The sequence below is a fragment of the Pimephales promelas genome, chromosome 6 (assembly GCF_988280905.1).
Source record: "Pimephales promelas chromosome 6, fPimPro1.hap1.1, whole genome shotgun sequence".
Lineage (NCBI taxonomy): Eukaryota > Metazoa > Chordata > Actinopteri > Cypriniformes > Leuciscidae > Pimephales > Pimephales promelas.
In genome coordinates, this window is record NC_142774.1 from 3,468,584 (window position 1) to 3,486,855 (window position 18,272).

Here is an 18,272-nt window from a genome sequence, read left to right on the forward strand (position 1 = left end):
GCCATTTTCACTGAAAATCTCTCAAACCCCATTTCAAGTGTCAATTATTTCCTTCTCTTTCTTTCAGTTGTGTGTAATGTGGAGAACATTTCCGGCTTCAACACCAGCCTCGTCACCAGAGTCCAGATCAAACAGGATAAGATCAGACCCCCGGTCCAAATTCCTCCCAAACCAAAAGTTCTAAAAATACCAGCAAAAGTATACATTGATACAAAATTAAAAAAAGAATACATAATCCCTGTTAAACCACAAAGTCTTCCCAAGGGAAGACCTGGGAGATCTGTCCCTAAGGGCAAGACCGTTGTGATACTGGGAGCAAAGGATCTGCACCATGATCTGTTCCCGGGAAAGGTCCGCGTCGACTCGACGTTCGTGGAGGAAAGCTCCGGAGATAGCTCAGAGGAGGAACGTAAAGATGTCGTCGCATGGAGCCTGTTGGGAGTCTTCCAGCTGAGTGATCACGTGGCTTGTAACTCCGGATTGAGTGGATCACTAAACCTTTGTGGTCTGAAGTGCAGTGGTGAGTGGAGAACATATATATATATATATATAAAGTTCTGTCATGAAGCTCTAGATGGCAAAAAGGTCCTCAGTAAGGCACAGCTGATTGGTTCTGCTGTATCAGTAGCCAGTGAGCTCGCTGCTAAACCTTTAAATACTTGGTCAGCATTTGCTGTTGCAGTTTCCAGTGCTCTCCTTCCCCAGCTCCACCTGTACAGATCTGCTCCGGGTAATTCATATTATATTGTACAGCAGCTGCATGCCTTACTAGCACACAGCGATGTGTTGAGTGTATATCGGCAGCAAGTCCCGTACTTGCTCAGCAGCGACAGCAATAAAAGCGGGGCCCGGTTTCAAGAAGATAGACTTTTGCTTAGATATAGTAGATAGTCAGACATCTAAATCAGAGCTTAAAGGAGTAGTTCACTTTAAAAAAAACTTTTGCTGATAATTTACTCACCCCCATGTCATCCAAGATGTCCATGTCTTTCTTTCTTCAGTCGAAAAGAAATTAAGGTTTTTGATGAAAACATTCCAGCATTTTTCTCCATATAACGGACTTCATTGGGTACCAAACGGTTCAAAGTCCGAACGAGAGTTTCAGTGCAGCTTCAAAGGGCTTTAATCGACATCAGACGATGAATAATATCAGCAAAAGTTTGTTTTAAAAGTGAACTACTCCTTTAAGACTCTAACACTGCAATGCATTCTGGGTAAAATAAGACACTTTTCAAAACAAAGAACATGGCGGCAGTGTTGTAGTACTCGAGACTCGGACTCGGTCTCGAGACCATATTTTAATGGTCTTGGTCTTGTCATGGACTCGTGTGCATTTGGACTCGGAATTGACTCGTACTCGAACATTTTTTTTTTTTAGGACTCTGAATTATTCCCGAGTCCACTCGAGTTCAATTAAAAATGTTTTTCATGATTATTAATGTATGTTAATAAAATATTTCTTTAAATTGATTGACATGCCCAGTGATTGATTTTCTAGTGCGCAACTGCGCATAACATATTGTAATAAAATTACTTTTAACACCACCTACTATGTGGCCTTTTTACCCTAAACTGATCATATTTTTTAAACTCTAAGTAAATTCAGTAAAAAACAAAAAAAAGGATTTCTCTAAGTAAATAAAAGTAAATTAGGTAATCAACCCTCACTGGTCTCGGTCTCGACTCGGACTCGACCGTCTCTGGTCTCGGACTCGACTCTCTATGGACTCGGACTCGACTCGGACTCGAGTGAGGTGGTCTCGACTAACACTGCGGATCGAGTAAGCGCATTCAACCGCTCAGTTCAGTTTATCCCACTTTAAATATGTGTGTGTTGGAGGAGTAAAACAGTTACAAGGACATTTTACTTAGGAAATGTTGACAAGAATGAAATGTTTAATTTGGACAAAGATTATCGTCTATGTTTTCTTTCGGCTGTTTGTAGTGTAACTGACTGTTACTGCTGGTTGCCACGGTAACAGAGTCTACCTAGCCTGAGGCGTATCATTAGTCCGTCTTTGTTTTTGTGAAACATTATGAGCACTTTTAGACTTGTCTAACACTACAGACCGGTCTAAAATAGCTTTGTGAATCCGGCCCCATGTCTTCCTTTTTTTTTCTTTTACCTTGACAGCCCTCGTCGATGATGACATCACCGATGACATCGCTTGCTTGAAGACTTTAGCGAGAAGCCGCGGCAAGTTGTAAGTTTCACACATGCAAAAGCAAGTGTACAAATGCATACGATCAGTTTCAGATTCAACCCGAATATCTTGTTTTTAGCATTGGCGTCGATCCCAAGAACAGATTCCTGCCTAAGTTGTGAGTATAAACACTGCGTAACTGCTCTTTTGATTGAGCTCCGCCGACCGCCGCTGAGCTACATGTGTGTTTGTGTGCTTCAGATTGGCAAAGGAGCTGGTGAAGGAGTGTCACTCTGTCGTTTCTTCTAAGTATTTCCCCAAGTGCGCTTAAAACATCGCGACGGATGAAGCTTCTCCATGCGACGGCTGGAACCACCATCTTCACCGCTGAGGTTTTTCAATCACACGCTAGGAGATTCAACGGTTACTTTTTCACATACTTAAAGACCCAATGAACTCAAAATTGTACCTTTAGGCTTTTAGATCATTTATATGCTAATGTTCCTGAGAAAATTGAATTTGAGGTTTATTCATATTTTTTGTCTAGTAAAATGCTCTATAGAAAGAAAATATAAAATATACATGAAAATATACATGAAAGGCTTGTTTATGACATTAAATAGCTTTCAGCAAGATTCAAACTAAAAAAAAAAAAACTAAGTTTTTATCGTCTCAAGGTTATATGAGCTCATTGTAAATGGTTAAAAAGAAAATTGGCATTTTGAAGATTCAAAATCACAACTCTAGGGTCAGTAAGATTTATTTATATATATATTTTAAATATATTCAGCAAGGATGCAATAAATTAATCAAAGGTGGCAGTACAGATGCTTATAATGTTATAGAAAATTTCTATATGTTTTCCAAAAATCCTAAAAAAAATAATGTGTCACTGTTTTCACAAAATTATGAGGTGGCACAACTCTTTTCAACATGATAATAATCATTGCACATCAAATCATCATATTAGAGTGATTTCTGAAGGGTCATGCGACTCTGAAGACTGGAGTAATGGTGCTGAAAATACAGCTTTGATCTCAGAAATAAATTACATTTTACTATATAATTAAATACAAAACAGTTATTGTAAATTGTAATAATATTTCACATCATTGCTGTTTTTACCATATTTTAATCAGCCTTGGCTTGGGGGACAAAATCTTTTGATGTATTTGTCAAACAAAATGTCTGCTTGCATAATAAATATATTTGGACTCCATGATGAACTGGACTCTGTAGTTTTGTCGGGATGTTTTTAAAAAACCTTAAACCACCATTGCTTATATGTAACTAAAGTGTTAGTCTTTAATGTACTATCACTAAAAGTTTACTGTAAAAAAATATTTTCATGATTCGTAATCACAACATTTTTTCTTTTGTCAAATCAACTTAAATAATTTATGTGGTTCAGATAGCATAATATTTTGGGTTTCTGATGATTAAATCAAATCATTGTATTAACTCAATTTTTCCAGTTCAATGAACTTAGCATTTTAAGGCAACCAGGTTACTCCATTTTTTTAAGTTAAACTAACAATATTTTTTTTTACAGTGTTGCAATCTAATATCAGGCTCAAGTTGTTCTTTTTTTTAAAATCTCAGATATGACCATTTTTTTATTTTTACCAGTATGTGTGTGAAGAGCTGAAAGCAGAAGACAAAGAGACTATTGTCCATGTGCGATACTGATCAATAACTCTCTGAAACCAGAATCCACTGCTTTGACTTTATCTATTGAGGTAGACTAGGAATCATTTCACACACAAAACCATCAAACCATTTCATCCCCAGCGCTCGGTGCCCTGTAATGACCCCGCAATTTTGTCTGTGGCTCTCAAGTGGCCTGTGCACTCGCTCTCGGGTCACTCGACAAAGGTATTGGGCCGTAATGAGAGGCAGGGTTAGACCTGGAAAACCTTAAGGAAGAAATCGAAAAGCAGTGAAATTGAAATGGAAGGTTAATAATTCAGGACTGTTTCTCGGAGCCCATTTTGCATATTTCATATATTTTCAGATTAGGATATGTTGTTTTGCCTTTAAAAAAAAAAAAAGAGGAATCCTACCATTGTGATAGAAAAATAGCATGAATTTGCTTTAAATCCCCTTAGAGACAAAAATGAGAAACTTTTATTTGGTTGGAGGAGTGCGAGGTATTAAGAAGGAGACGAGCTTAAAAGCTTTCTGACATTTGAGAAACCGTGGGTGTAAGCTGTGGTCATCACAAACAAACCTCACCGCAATCAAGACGCAAGCGAAATTCATTAAAAACAACAACACTTTGTGAGAAGAAACGCAAATGTGTGCTTTAGTTCTTATCCTGAAGCATGAACACAAGTCAAAACACCGGCTACATCATTTACACAGACACTAATGCTCGGCTGCTTTATTTTTTGGGCTGAACATCCAAGAAATAATGTGTTCTTTTCTTGTTCACTCAGAGTAAGGACTGTAATCACAGACATCGAGGGATTTTTTTTTTGTTAACCAAAATAAAATTACATCCTATAACAGGGACAAACATTTATATTTAGCCATTTAGAAACACTTTTATTATTATTATGAGTCTACAACAACATACAGAAAAGAGAGCTATAGGAAGTGTCTTTCTCAGAATTCATAAGTGCATATTTCTGACAGAATGCAATGCACTAGAAACTGAATGAACAAATTAAGGAAAAATGTGACTTTTTTTATAACATGTTAAAGTGAAATGTGATTAATGTTACAGTGATGGCAATATAGAGTGCCGAAGTGATGACGTCACTTTGTAGGACAACCCGGAAGCTAGCGCCGCATGGGTTCCCTCGGTCGAAAAGCAATGCATTTTCCCCATAGACTTTTGGAAAATCGCAAAAAAATAAGATCTGTGTTTAACTAAGAGTTGTGACCCTTACACGTTTTGTCTAGCAAGATAATCTTTACAAGTTAATCCAAAATGTATACATTTTGAAGCCTATATAAAGTTTTAAAGAAACACAATCAGACACAATAAAGTTTAAAAAAAAAAAACCACACAAGCAGGTTATAACTTTGTGTTCTATGTCATAGATCAAAACGTGAAAATATTTAGAGGCTTTGTTCACCACAGACCTTATTTCATGCGATTTAGCAAAAACCCATTCAAAAATCCCATAGGCTTTAGAGCGAGGGAACCGTAATGCTAAAATGCTAACTCACTTTAGCGAGTGACTCTATTGCTGAGTATTTTCTGACGTCACACACTACCTTGTAACCAATCGATCAACGTGTGATCGCCAACGAGTGGATCTCTGCGCTGAGCAAGTGGAGGCGGAGCTCATTTGCATATTCATAGCATCGCGTATACTAAATGAGGCAACGGTGTCGAGTTACATACAAGTTATTTTAAGGCGTGGAGACTTTTTTACACATTTTGGTGATCAGAGATTAATTATAAGGGATATAAGTATTGACTACAGGGGGACTTCATTTCATCATGAATTCTTGAATTTAATTGTTTTCACAATTAACAGATTTATGCTGTTTCTATGCAATTTGAGGAAAAGCATTTTGGAAATATGATTATTTTTACACAGTGAAATAGATGCGAAAAGTTAATAATAAACTGTTCTATGATCTTATTTATGTAGGTTATGACTGACAAATATGCATAACATAACGTTTATTCGTATGTGTATGTTAAAACTGTGTAATCCAAATGCTATGCATTGCAATTCAAATACATCAATCTTTTTTAAGGGCCTGACCCACCTGTTATGCCCACGTCTATATGCATGAATAGCCTAATCTCCTTCTCTATCTCGGAAAACTGTTTTTCAGCTGTTATAGTGGAAATGACCAATTAGACCAGATCGCCGTCCCTTCAGGCCTCCCTGATGTACATTCAAGCGAAGAGAGCTGGAAATTATTTTTTTTGCATATTTCTGCTCATCTTAATCTGAAAAACTTCATCAGCCAGAAGCGAAGGTCTCGATCACACGTCTCCCACCCAGAGCGTGTCACACATAAACTCGTCATTCTGAGTGTGATGAGACCCATTATCATCCACTGTGATTGAAATGAAAAGAGATTGGCTTAACTGCAGTCGCTCAAAGACATTAGCGCCCGGCGGGATCCTTTAGCTCACTGAATATTGAGTCTTATCTCATGACTTAAATTGAGAGACAATGGATGTGCCTCTGTGACCCTTTACATCTGATTACAGCGTGACTCTTGATTAAAGTTATGTTATGTGTTTGTGTATGTAGATATAGTTGTGAAATGTTAGATCATGACGCCTGCAACGTTTTCATTGCATTTTTAAGGTAAACTGGCTGCCAAAGTAGCCAATTTTACTGCTAAATAAATGAAATTTCCAGAGTGTATCATCCATTATCTCATTTGATGTCTTCATCAAGCCCAATAAAGGAACAAAACTGCAGGGCTGTCGTTCCTCCGTCCAACTATAGTCCACAGGGAAATTATCAAAGACGCGGGAAAAATAGGATAAACGTTGGGTGTGATTAAAAATTGGACGAGCACAGGTTGTTCAGCTTGTTAAATGTGTGCATTTGTGTGTGTCCGCTCTGTTCAGATGTTTACAGAATAAATATAGATGCCAAATTAGCACACGAAATCCCAGACAAACACACATTTTGTTCATTAGAAGAACACACATTAGTGCGAGCGGTAAATGAGACTCTTGGGATCTTCCTGTAAAATGCATGAAAAAGGTGCGCCCGAACTCATCGATCGGGATAAATAGGGAACAGAATGTAATCAGTTGCTATGCTAACTAGGGTTGGGTATCGAGAATCGAGTATCGATTGGAACCGAGACTAACTTTTCATTTTTCCCGGAATCGTTCAAAAGTTAAAATTTCGATTCCTAGTTTCGATATTCACAGTCCGCCGACCAGAAGAAGAAACCGCTGAACAACACCAACGAAGAAGCGTCTACCGGAAGTGTTGGCATAACCGCGCGAGTCGAACATGAGTAGCTTACGTCGGCGGTCCAAAGTGTAGCTTCACTTTTCTAAAAAATAACAAAATCTCGGCAAAATGCAAAATTTGTGACAAAAGGAGTATTTCCTTCAGAAAGACCGTTGGTTAGCAAGGTTAGCTAAACTTTTTTGACCCTGCCTCTTAAAAGAACCGGAATCGAGAATCGTTAGGAACCGGAATCGAAAACAAGGAATCGGAATCGGAATCAGAATCGTTCAAATTCAAACGATACCCAACCCTAATGCTAACCTAATTTAAGTTACACTATATTTTTGTTCAAAGTTAACAAAATTTAAATAGTCATTACATCCTCAAATCTTTCTCCAAAATGTGTTTTAATTTCACTCTGATTCACAGAACCTTGCGTACTAAATGAGGCAACGGTGTCGAGTTATAGCCTACATTCAAGCTAAGGCATGAAGAAATTTTTTTTTTTCAAGGAAAAATAATTTTAATATGTAATTTTGGTGGAGTTTTGAGGAATAAAATGATTGACTACATGGGGACTTTAACAACATGCCGATTGTCCAGCATCTTTCTCTGGAAAAAAGCTCCATAAAACAGTTATAAAAGTTAACGTAATCTAGAAAATGTATACAGTGCATGCAATTAACCGTGAGTCTATCCCTCACAGCCTCTTTTTCATAGCAGTCTAACTAAGGTCCATTATACATGCTTGTATTTGGGTGAGATACATTTTCCATCTTAACATTGAGCCGAATAACAGGTAGAAAAACGCATTCGGAGGGGGTGAATACTTCTGGATTGAATACTCGGCACAGTCAAACTTCGTAAATATTTACCAGGAAATGTCAATGTGATTAAACTGCAGTCACGACTGCGACTGAAGGGATCCAGTGACACGGGCTTTATCAGATACAGACAGATAATTAAGGACTGATATTTGGAGTATCCTTTCATCGTATAACAGAGATTTTTTAAAAGGTATTTAGTGTTTGGATAAACATCCCCATCATGTCTGCGGTCTGTTAATGGAGGCAGTGCTGAGGAAATAACATCTTAATTAGAGCGAAACCTGAGGACGCTGAGTTTATAATGAAGAGGCTGAGAGATGTAGCCTAACACACACACACCCAGGTGGCAGTGTTAAACAGCACTAATCAAGGTTAAGACTGAAGTTGCAGAGAGCGAGAGAGAGAGAGATGAGGAAAACTAAAATAAACAAGGCGCGATGTTTCTATTAAGATAGCCTACTTCATAATCATACATTTTTGAAATTGATTTAAGGTTAAGGCTAACACTCTCAAGAGATGAGCGTATCCCTAAAAATCATGAAAAACTGTATTTTTCTTGGATCATTTGAAATTAACTATGCAATCATGACCAGTCACATGACAGCAGCATTTGCAGTAAGTAGCCTACTATTTTAAAAAAAAAAAATTATGACAGATTTTATGACAGACTTCCGCTGCAGATGTTGCACTTAACTGTATTTTCCTTTTTGGAAGAGATTTGAATCATATTTCAAGCTAATCAAATCCATCCTTCCTCAGCTGAAGGAAATAATCCAATATCGGCTTTAATATATCGGCCAAATTTTCTTGTCAGGGCGATAACGATAATATTAAAAATGAACATCGATCGTGCATCCCTACTTAATATGCGTTTAAGGAATAATTGATGCATTTACATGACATTTTTCTGAATTTTCTAAGGATATCCTGGGTACTGTTTTAAGTATAATGAAAGTGTGTGCGGACTGGGTCTGTCTGGGTAATCGAGTTTCATACTTTTTAGGCACCGACCGAATTGCCTCGATACCATCGAATTAATATCAAAAAATCTCTTGTTGACCAAATTTCGAAACCTAAGGGGTTAATCTTGTCAACGTCAGTGAGCTAATAAGCATGCAGCATGATTGGCTGAGGCCATGGCTGTCAACCTTCCCGTGTTTTCCGGGTTTCTCGCGTATTTTAGCTCTTTTCTCGCCGTCTTCCCGTTCTAGTGTTTACCCGTAAAATATCCCGTATTTTTACGCTCTGACTGTGTGAGACGTACCAGCTCGGACAGGTTCGGCTTCAAGACGGTCATCCTCGGACGCGGCGCCGCGTGCGCTGTCACAAAAAAAACTGTACACATGCAGCCATGCGAAATGAGGTCTTGCCGGTCTTGTGCACCAAACGCGTCATTTTTGTGCCGCGCTCATGTGGACGCGTCGAGTATAAAGGCTTTACTCTGTGTCAGCGCGAGTAAACAGACGACTCCTAATCATCTCCAGCACTCAGGCTAACTCCCCCTCCGATTCCCCAAAGCCCGTCGGTCTCCGTCATAAGCTGATATTAGAGTGAGTATTTAAACATTCTTTATGATTTTTTCTCTCTCACACATATGTTACTGCTTAATTTTTAAAGTTTGAGGCTAAGAATCTTGTAAAAGAAAAGAAAAATCCCTTTATTTGGGGATGGATTCCGGGAATTCTCACTTATTTTCAATGTTCAATGTTGATAGCTATGGGCGAGGCATCAAGGAAAAACACTAGTTTACGGTCAGAGACTTGGCTCAGTGAGGCTGCTGTAATGTGTAAGAGTCCCAACCCCTATCGATGTAAAAGATGTGGTAAAGATCAAAAGTGTGCCTGCATTTCACCAGGATCAATGCCAACAGTGCAAGATTCAATATTTGTGACAAGATAATTGCAACACGTCAAATCTGATGAAGCACTCGACAGTGCACCGAATACACTTAAGAGCAGAAAGTTGCCAGAAGAACTGGAAGGTGTCACGAAACTCTGTGTATTGCCTACTTGCCTCACAGACTTGAGAAATAGGCCTATAGAAAGTTTGAAATTAACTTTTAAATGAACCAGTTCAAAAATGAACTTTTAAATGAACCAGTTCAAATCGAAAAACAATTAGTCTCCTATTCTTCGTCATGCGCCTGCTTACGGCCACCTAATCCGTAACACAAGTCCTCTGAAATTGTGTAATATGGTTTGACTGAAAACATTCGCTCTAGGTCTCCTTGGCCTCTTCCTGGGATGAATCATTCGTTCGAGTCAGATTTTTAATGAATCAGTTGATCAGTTCACAATATGGTCTCAATGAATCATTCACAAATCTGACTGATCTGGTTCTCAAGTTAAAGCGATGAAGATTGTCAATATAAGTCAAAATTTCAGTCCTTTCCTCAGACAAATCCAAAGTATAGCATGAATTAATCATGAAATGGCTGTTGGATTTGAAACATGTGAAGTTTCACAAATAACTACAAAAAAATTGAATTAAACATGAAATTTTAAGGTAGAAAGGGATTTTTTTTTTACAGGGATTGATAAAGAATGGTAATAAAATAATAAAATACCGTCCAAGCAATACAATGCATGCAAAGATAAAGATGCAGTAGTTTGCATGCGTGTATGTTTTGCATTCAAATGTTTGTTTAACCAATGCCATTGCTAATTTCCATCCATTACCATTCAGGATGGGCTCTTGCTGTGTCTGTTTCTCATCTCCCTCAGTAAATTCAATCCAAATGTTGTAATGTCTTTACGGATGAGAAGTGGAGAGAGAGAAAAAAAAGAGGGAAATCATGGTGAGAGCCTGAAAAACGAGGAAAGGACTGAATTGCATTTCCTTTGTCCATGTGGATACATTGTTCAACAGGCTATTTTAAAACAGGGAATCGATGCATGACTTCTAGGAAAAACGTTTTGTAAATAAACTACCCATCATCTGTTGGACGGCGTGGAACAATGCAAGGGTCTGTAATATGATTCATTATTGTGGTGCAAAACAAATGGAATTGATTATAGCAAAATTGTACGGGTTTTGTGTATGGCCTCTGAACATCATCAATTCAGACTTTAAAGGAATAGTTCGCTCTATAAATTATATTTTTGTCATCATGTACTGACCAGCATGTTATTGTATACCTGTATGACTTTCTGTCAAGATATTGGGCACTTGTTTATAGTACCGGCTCTAAAGGTACACAACAAGCGGCATGAATGTAATCCATCTGACTCGTGCAATATGTAAGCCTTCTGATGCCATGATGATATATCAGAACTGTCTGGTGAACAAGCTGAACTTAAATCAGGATTCTGCTCAACAACAACGAACTACAGATGATCAAATGCTCAGGACTTTTTGTTCTGCTTCCACGGCTCAGTGTGTTTGCCTGAGTCGCTCTGACCCTGATAGAGGAAGGATCGCAGGTCATGTGGGGGAGACAGAAGAGCATGCTGAGGAGATAAGCCGAAATGAAAAGGAAAGAAGAACGAAAGCTATTTGGGCCTCAGCATCCGCTCATTCGCATTTTTGTAGGTTTTCGAAAGCTTGCAGCCTACATATCTTCAAAAGTGCATACAACTTATTTAACAATGTGGAAGAAAGCTGTTTTCTGTGAATGTGCTAATCTAACCAGTCATACTCAACCCGCTTCGATCTGGATTCGAACCAGGGTCTCCGGCTTGGGAGGCGGCGTACTAACAATGCTAAAGACATCAGCCACTAGCATGCCTCTTTAGGCAGAGGAGTGAGTTTAACCCGAACTGCTTTTAATGGCCTACGTTACGTCACTCCCATCCGGGTCACGGCACCAAATGTACCAAGTCCTACTTAACCTGCCCAGTGCGGGATTCGAACCGGGGGTCTCTGGCATGGGAGGAGGGTACAAACAAGGACGCAGCTGCTAGGTCACCTCTTGAGATCAGGCAAGTGAGGTTTACTCCATTACACTCCCCTCTTTAAACATCACTCTCATCAGGGTCACGGCACCAAATATCAACGGTTCAACTCAACCCACCTCGAGCAGGATTCGAACCAGGGTCTCCGGCTTGGGAGGCGGCGTACTAACAATGCTAAAGACATCAGCCACTAGCATGCCTCTTTAGGCAAAGGAGTGAGTTTAACCCAAACTGCTTTTAATGGGCTACGTTACGTCACTCCCATCCGGGTCACGGCACCAAATTAACCCATTCCCACTTAACCTGCCCAGAGCAGGATTCGAACCAGGTTTGTAAACAAGGACGCAGCTGCTAGCTCACCTCTTGAGATCAGGGAAGTGAGGTTTACATACACAACTACAGTTTAAATCTACGTCTGTTACACTCACCGCCTAAACCTCTCTACCATCCGGGTCACGGCACCAAATGTAACCGATCCTACTCCACCCACTCCGAATTGGATTTGAACCAGGGCCTCCGGTGTGGGAGGCGGCCACTAACAAGGACGCAGCCGCTAGCTCGCCTCTTGAGGCCAGGGGAGTGAGGTTTACTCCATTACACCCCTTTAAACCTCACTCCCATCAGGGTCACGGCACCAAATATCAATGGTTCAACTCGAACTCGCCTCAAGCGGGATTCGAACCAGGGTCTCCAGCTTGGGAGACGGGCGTGCTAAGGATGCTAAAGACATCAGCTCTTTAGGCAGAGGGGGGGTGAGGTTTACGAGCACATCTCCTACTGGCCCGAGACATTAGCATACTAGAACATAATAGAAGAATAGCAAAGTGAAGTAAACGGTCATACAAACTAGACTATTTGTGCTAGAAATCAGTGTTATGATAATAAATCAAAAAGCCTAGAACCAGTTTGCAAAATAAATCCCCATAACAGACTGTTTGTAGGTTAAATAACTGGAAGCGAATGATGCCTCACACATTCAAGTTACAAATTACCGTTTCCGTAACTTCGGTTGTCCTTGCGAAGAGTGCAGTCGCATTGCACTGTTTTTATACAGTTTGGTGTGTATAAAAACAGCACGGAGAGACTGTCAAATAGGGAAGAACCAAGGAAATTTTTAATCGCTAAATCCCACTCATTCTCTCTGCGTAATTTAATTACAATCAAACCCTCGGGTGACTCGGGAGGGATTGTGAATCCTGCTTTAACCTGTACTTTTTGAAATATCAGAGAGTTTTGAAGATCACAGTGCAAGACAAACACATACACGAGGAAGACACTGCTTTCTTCCTGGATGTTTACGTGTCGGGTCTGAGGAGTGTATAATGAATCTCCCGCGGCTCCAGGCGGACGCTTTTGCCGATCGTCCCAGAATTCAATCTGACAGGGCGCCCTGAAGCGCTGCCCTAAACGAGACTCCACCGTCCTGTTTTGTTTCAGATCAGGTGTGTGGTTTGTTCTAATGATGGTTTAGGTCAGGACTTGTTTTTAGAAGCAGGTCCTGGATCAGGGGAGAAGGGAGCCGCCCTCCCGTGGTGTCCTGAAAAGGTCACACAGTTAGAGGTCGAGTGAATTGTTGCTGCCTTCATCATCATCACCACAGTGGTTATTTAAATAGGATAGGCTATGTTACATTTCTCTGTTAAAAATGGTCAATTTATGTTAGATTAAGCCTGAGTTTTGACTGTACCTGATGGATTAGGATACTTGTCGACACATATTGAGCTATGAAACACATTTTGTGAGTTGGCACCTTTGCACATAGGCTATAAACAGATGAATGTATATTTTCTGTAGCTCTCAGTCATCTGCATACCATACAATTTGGTGTATGGAGATGTGGGCCACAGTCAGCTGTTTTTCCAGCGCTACACCCATCCCATCCCTGGACAAAAACCCATCCAAAATCAAATGCAGCCACCCGTGTCTCCGCGTTTTCCAAGTTTCTGTTGGCAGTGACGAATATTTGTTAGTTTTGTGAAAACACAGACTCTTCTGGGGCCCAGTGTGAAGTGTGAACGTTTGTGTCTGTTTGGATTAGCTTTGATTAAGAAAACAGTGTTTTGCGAAAGTTTCAGTCCCATTTGTTTAAAATATTATTAAAGTGGCTCCTCGTATTACCACTGCAGATTTAGTTTTTGCTACTGAGGGGAACAAACTGTGTTATTGTAATGTAAAAAAAGAAAAAAAACAGAAGTGCAAAATTTAGACAACAGTCAGTGCTTGCACAATACATGGCACAAGTCTTTTCAGCATTTGAGAATAAATTTAACCTCATTGCCAGTTACTCATAATGATCGCCAAGCATTAAACACTGGCAGAATGTGTGTGTGTGTGTGTGTGTGTGTGTGTCTCAGCTCCAGGCTCTAGCAGACAGAAAACTCTGCATTATGAAGAAGGAGAGGTAGGTTTTTTTTAATGAGGTTTCCAAGGTTGCTCTTGTTGGGTTTCTAGTTTGGCAGCTTCATGGATTCTCGAATTCCCCCATGTCGGTCCCAATGAGTCTGGGTTCTGCTGGCTTGACCTTCAGATGGACTTTGGTGTAAAAAAAAAAGATCTTTCAGGTGTAATAAGGGTGATTTGTTTAGCTGGCAGTCCAAGGAGGATATTCATCAAAACCGGTTTGAACAGAAGCAGACGGCGAGTTATTTGGTCTTTGCTGTAGAATGAGGAATTTATCAAAAGAGCATTTGTGAGAACGGCTTTTATTGATTTCAAAAGAATATCAGTAAGCCTCTCCCGGCTAATCTCGAAGAATGGGAATGCGTAATCTTTCTAGTCTCGTTTGATATTTGTGTGCAGAGCTGTTGTGTAAGTTCACTGGTATTTTCAGTCGAGTGTCCAAAAAAGAAAATCGAGCAGAAAGATCTCATGGCTGTAAATCACGTCAACACAGGGATTTTCTGAATCATGTCCACCTGTCAAAGAACATCCCGCCGAGATGAATTCACATCAGCTCGGGTTCTTTGGGGTGTTTCATTCCTCGTCCTCGTGCCAGAAGTTGAAGAACCTCATCCAACAGCATTAAATGTTCCTCTTCAGTGTCTGTTTGCAGCGATGACAAGTCCAGATATTGTGCAAGAGCTAAAGGTTTGGAAAATGTTACTTCCAGACAAATAATTTAATATCTATCTATCTATCTATCTATCTATCTATCTATCTATCTATCTATCTATCTGTCTGTCTGTCTGTCTATCTATCTATCTATCTATCTATCTATCTATCTATCTATCTATCTATCTATCTATCTATCTATCTATCTATCTATCTATCTGTCCCTGTCTATATATCTGTCTATCTATCTATCTATCTATCTATCTATCTATCTATCTATCTATCTATCTATCTATCTATCTATCTATCTATCTGTATCTATCTATCTGTATATCTATCTGTCTGTCTGTCTATATATCTGTCTATCTGTCTGTCTATCTATCTGTCTATCTATCTAGCTATCTATCTGTCTGTCTGTCTGTCTATCTGTCTGTCTGTCTGTCTGTCTGTCTATATATCTGTCTATCTATCTGTCTGTCTATCTATCTGTCTGTCTGTCTGTCTGTCTGTCTGTCTGTCTGTCTATCTCTCTGTCTGTCTGTCTGTCTATATATTTGTCTATCTATCTATCTATCTATCTATCTATCTATCTATCTGTCTGTCTGTCTGTCTGTCTATCTATCTGTCTGTCTGTCTATATCTATCTATCTGTCTGTCTGTCTATATATCTGTCTATCTATCTATCTATCTGTCTGTCTATATCTATCTATCTGTCTGTCTGTCTGTCTGTCTATATATCTGTCTATCTATCTATCTATCTATCTATCTCGCCACTGCATTAGATCTCTAAAATGGTTTGAATTTAGACCACTTTATTCAATATTATGTTGTTTTACCATAATTTTACTGTAAGTAAGTGGTTACATTCTTGGCATCTTGAATTAGCTATAGTCCATTTGATGGTTTTTATTTTAAAGAGCGATCCACAAAAGCTCCTTTAAACACACACACACACACATATATACTGTATATATATGTTTGTGGCATTGTGTGTATATTGTTTTCTGGGATCTTACAGTAATCCTGTTTGTCATGATGCGATGCCATTTGTCTTTCTCTAACTCCAAGCCCTCAGTCGTTTCTGGTTTATTAGTTTTTGGGTGCTTGTGCTCCTGTGTTATTGCCTGTCAGGTCTAAACCGGAGATTTGTTGCCATCGGGCAGGGAAACGCTCGGCCTCTCTGGTAAGAACAATGCTTTATTACTTCGCAACATTATTTTTTTTCCCGACTCTACACGTGATTTGAAGTCTACGAAAATCCAGGAGCATTTATAGCCTCTTCTATTTGACACAAAATGACTTTCCAGATAAGAGTATACTGTTGCAGAGTGAGTTCTCCTGAAGACACTTAAGATATGGAAACCTGTGATGACAGAGTGAAGTCTTTTTATCCTCCCTAGGCGGCTGAAAGTGGAATGAGGGAATGTAAAGCGGGAATTGATTTAGGAATAGAGATGTGAGGGAAGGAGGGAGTGTAATGTAATCACAGGTTGAAAACTTGTTTGAGGTGGAACAGAAGAGTGGATGAGAGAAAAGATGTGAATTTGAAGTCTGAAGCAAGAGCAGTTCATACACAATGACTCAAACAAGACCGGAAGCCAGGTTTTATTTGTTAAATTAGCCCATGGTGTGATGGCGCCTCTTGGCAATAGGACTAAATTTGGCATGGTCCAAAAAACAAAAACAAATAGCCTACAACAGTGATTTTCTGCTGTTGCATCACCTACAAACATTACTAGTGAAGAGAAGGATTGGAAATCGATCTGCACGTCATTATTTACGTCAAGCATGTGTTTACTGTATCTGTATCGCATCTCATCCTCGGTTAGAACTGGTTAGAACAGTTAGTACACAAACTTTTGTAAACGAGTTTTTTTTTATACGATACCGCTGTCGTCCCCATGTAAACAACAAAAACGTGAACGCGAAATTGAAAACGGCGAGCGTGTGTCTATGACATGTTCAGTCTATAGGCGAGTAGTGTTTCTTTACAAGTTGACGTCGCCATCTACTGGCCTGGCATGAATAATGCAGAGGCTTTCTTGGAACCACGTGAACAGAGATCAATTTTGACAACGTTGTCATCTGTACGTGGAAAAAAAAGAAAAACGTTTCCTACGTTTTCTGTCTCCATATTAAAATTTGGCACGATAACAGCACACTTGGCCAATTGAGTTTTACACACAGCAAGAAAAAAAAGCTGTTCTTGCTTAGTATTTTTTGTCTTGTTTCCAGTCCAAATATCAAAAAATTCTTAAATCGAGATGCATTTACTAATCAGTAAAATTACATAACTTTTTATTTTTGTTAAACAGATGCTGCCCTTATTTAAATACTGAAAACATTAACATTACACAGTAAATACATAGACACACAGTTACATAGATACATGGTATATTAAGATTACACATATTTTCAAGGGTTCAATGGTAAAATTGTATCAACAGTATCAGAATGTTTGCTGTATTAACCTTGAAATATATATAAAAAAAACATCTACAGTTTTGTGAAATACCAGATGGTGTCAAAGGAGGAAAGCCAACACACATTGAACTTTTTAGTTTGTGAAACTTAAATGTTCATGTATGTGAGTTTATTCAATGACAGGGGCCCGCATTAATGGATTTTGCATTAGGCCCCATACAACACCTTCAAGATTGATTAGTCACATAGTGGTTCAAGAAGATCATGTCAACCTATGAGCAAATATGGTCGATTTTAAATTGCGTACTTCAAGGAGGTCCTGCGTGAGCCAAGGAACTGTCCCCGAGATGAATGGAAATCTAACGGACTAACTCTCTCCAGATATGAAAGACCTCCTTGAATGTACTTGCCGTATTTCTGGAGTAACACATGAATCCATGTTATTTTCTGCAAGATGAAAACGTTATGTTTATTGGTAAGCTAAAATGGCTTTTGATAAGATGTGCGCTGACAAACTCAATACATGTGCAACGGCAGAATATATAACTTCAGTTTTTAAAAAGCTGACACAAAAAGAATGAAAGATACACTCAGAGTAGATGGCTTATATACTAATCATTTTTATTTAGACAAAAACATGGTATATGTACAACTTAAATAAATTGAGGTCTGGTGATTGATTTCAGGTGTATGATTATAGTATCATCTATAGTTTGTTGAACATACTCAAACAATCTCTGCAATATTCCATCAACATAGATTTCTGATATTGAGTAGTTTTAATATTTTAGAGTGCAATATATGATTAGGCTCTTTTTCAGGGAACTGTGCCATTTGTGTCTCTGACTTACTCAAAGTCCCCCTGTAGTCAATCATTTTCCCCTCTTAACTCATCTTTGAGCTCAAAAATTACATATTTAAATGTTTTTTCCTTAAAAAAAATAATTCTTAATGTCTTAAAATATCTTGAATGTAACGCGACACCGTTGCCTCATTCGCGGTTCTATGAATATGCAAATGAGCCCGAACTCCACTCACTCACTC

At 39.0% G+C, this 18,272-nt stretch overlaps 1 protein-coding gene across 1 annotated transcript in view; it reads left to right on the forward strand.

Moving 5' to 3' along the window:
• The window catches only part of LOC120488427 (uncharacterized), a 41,566-nt gene extending 38,203 nt beyond the window's left edge, over positions 1–3,363 (forward strand). The window contains exons 4-7 of the mRNA XM_089131942.1: positions 68–520; positions 2,135–2,204; positions 2,284–2,322; positions 2,406–3,363. Of these exons, the coding sequence (XP_088988068.1) occupies positions 68–520; positions 2,135–2,204; positions 2,284–2,322; positions 2,406–2,475 (632 nt within the window). The 3' untranslated portion in view covers positions 2,476–3,363. The remainder of the gene's footprint in view (positions 1–67; positions 521–2,134; positions 2,205–2,283; positions 2,323–2,405) is intronic.
• Positions 3,364–18,272: the final 14,909 nt, after the last annotated feature.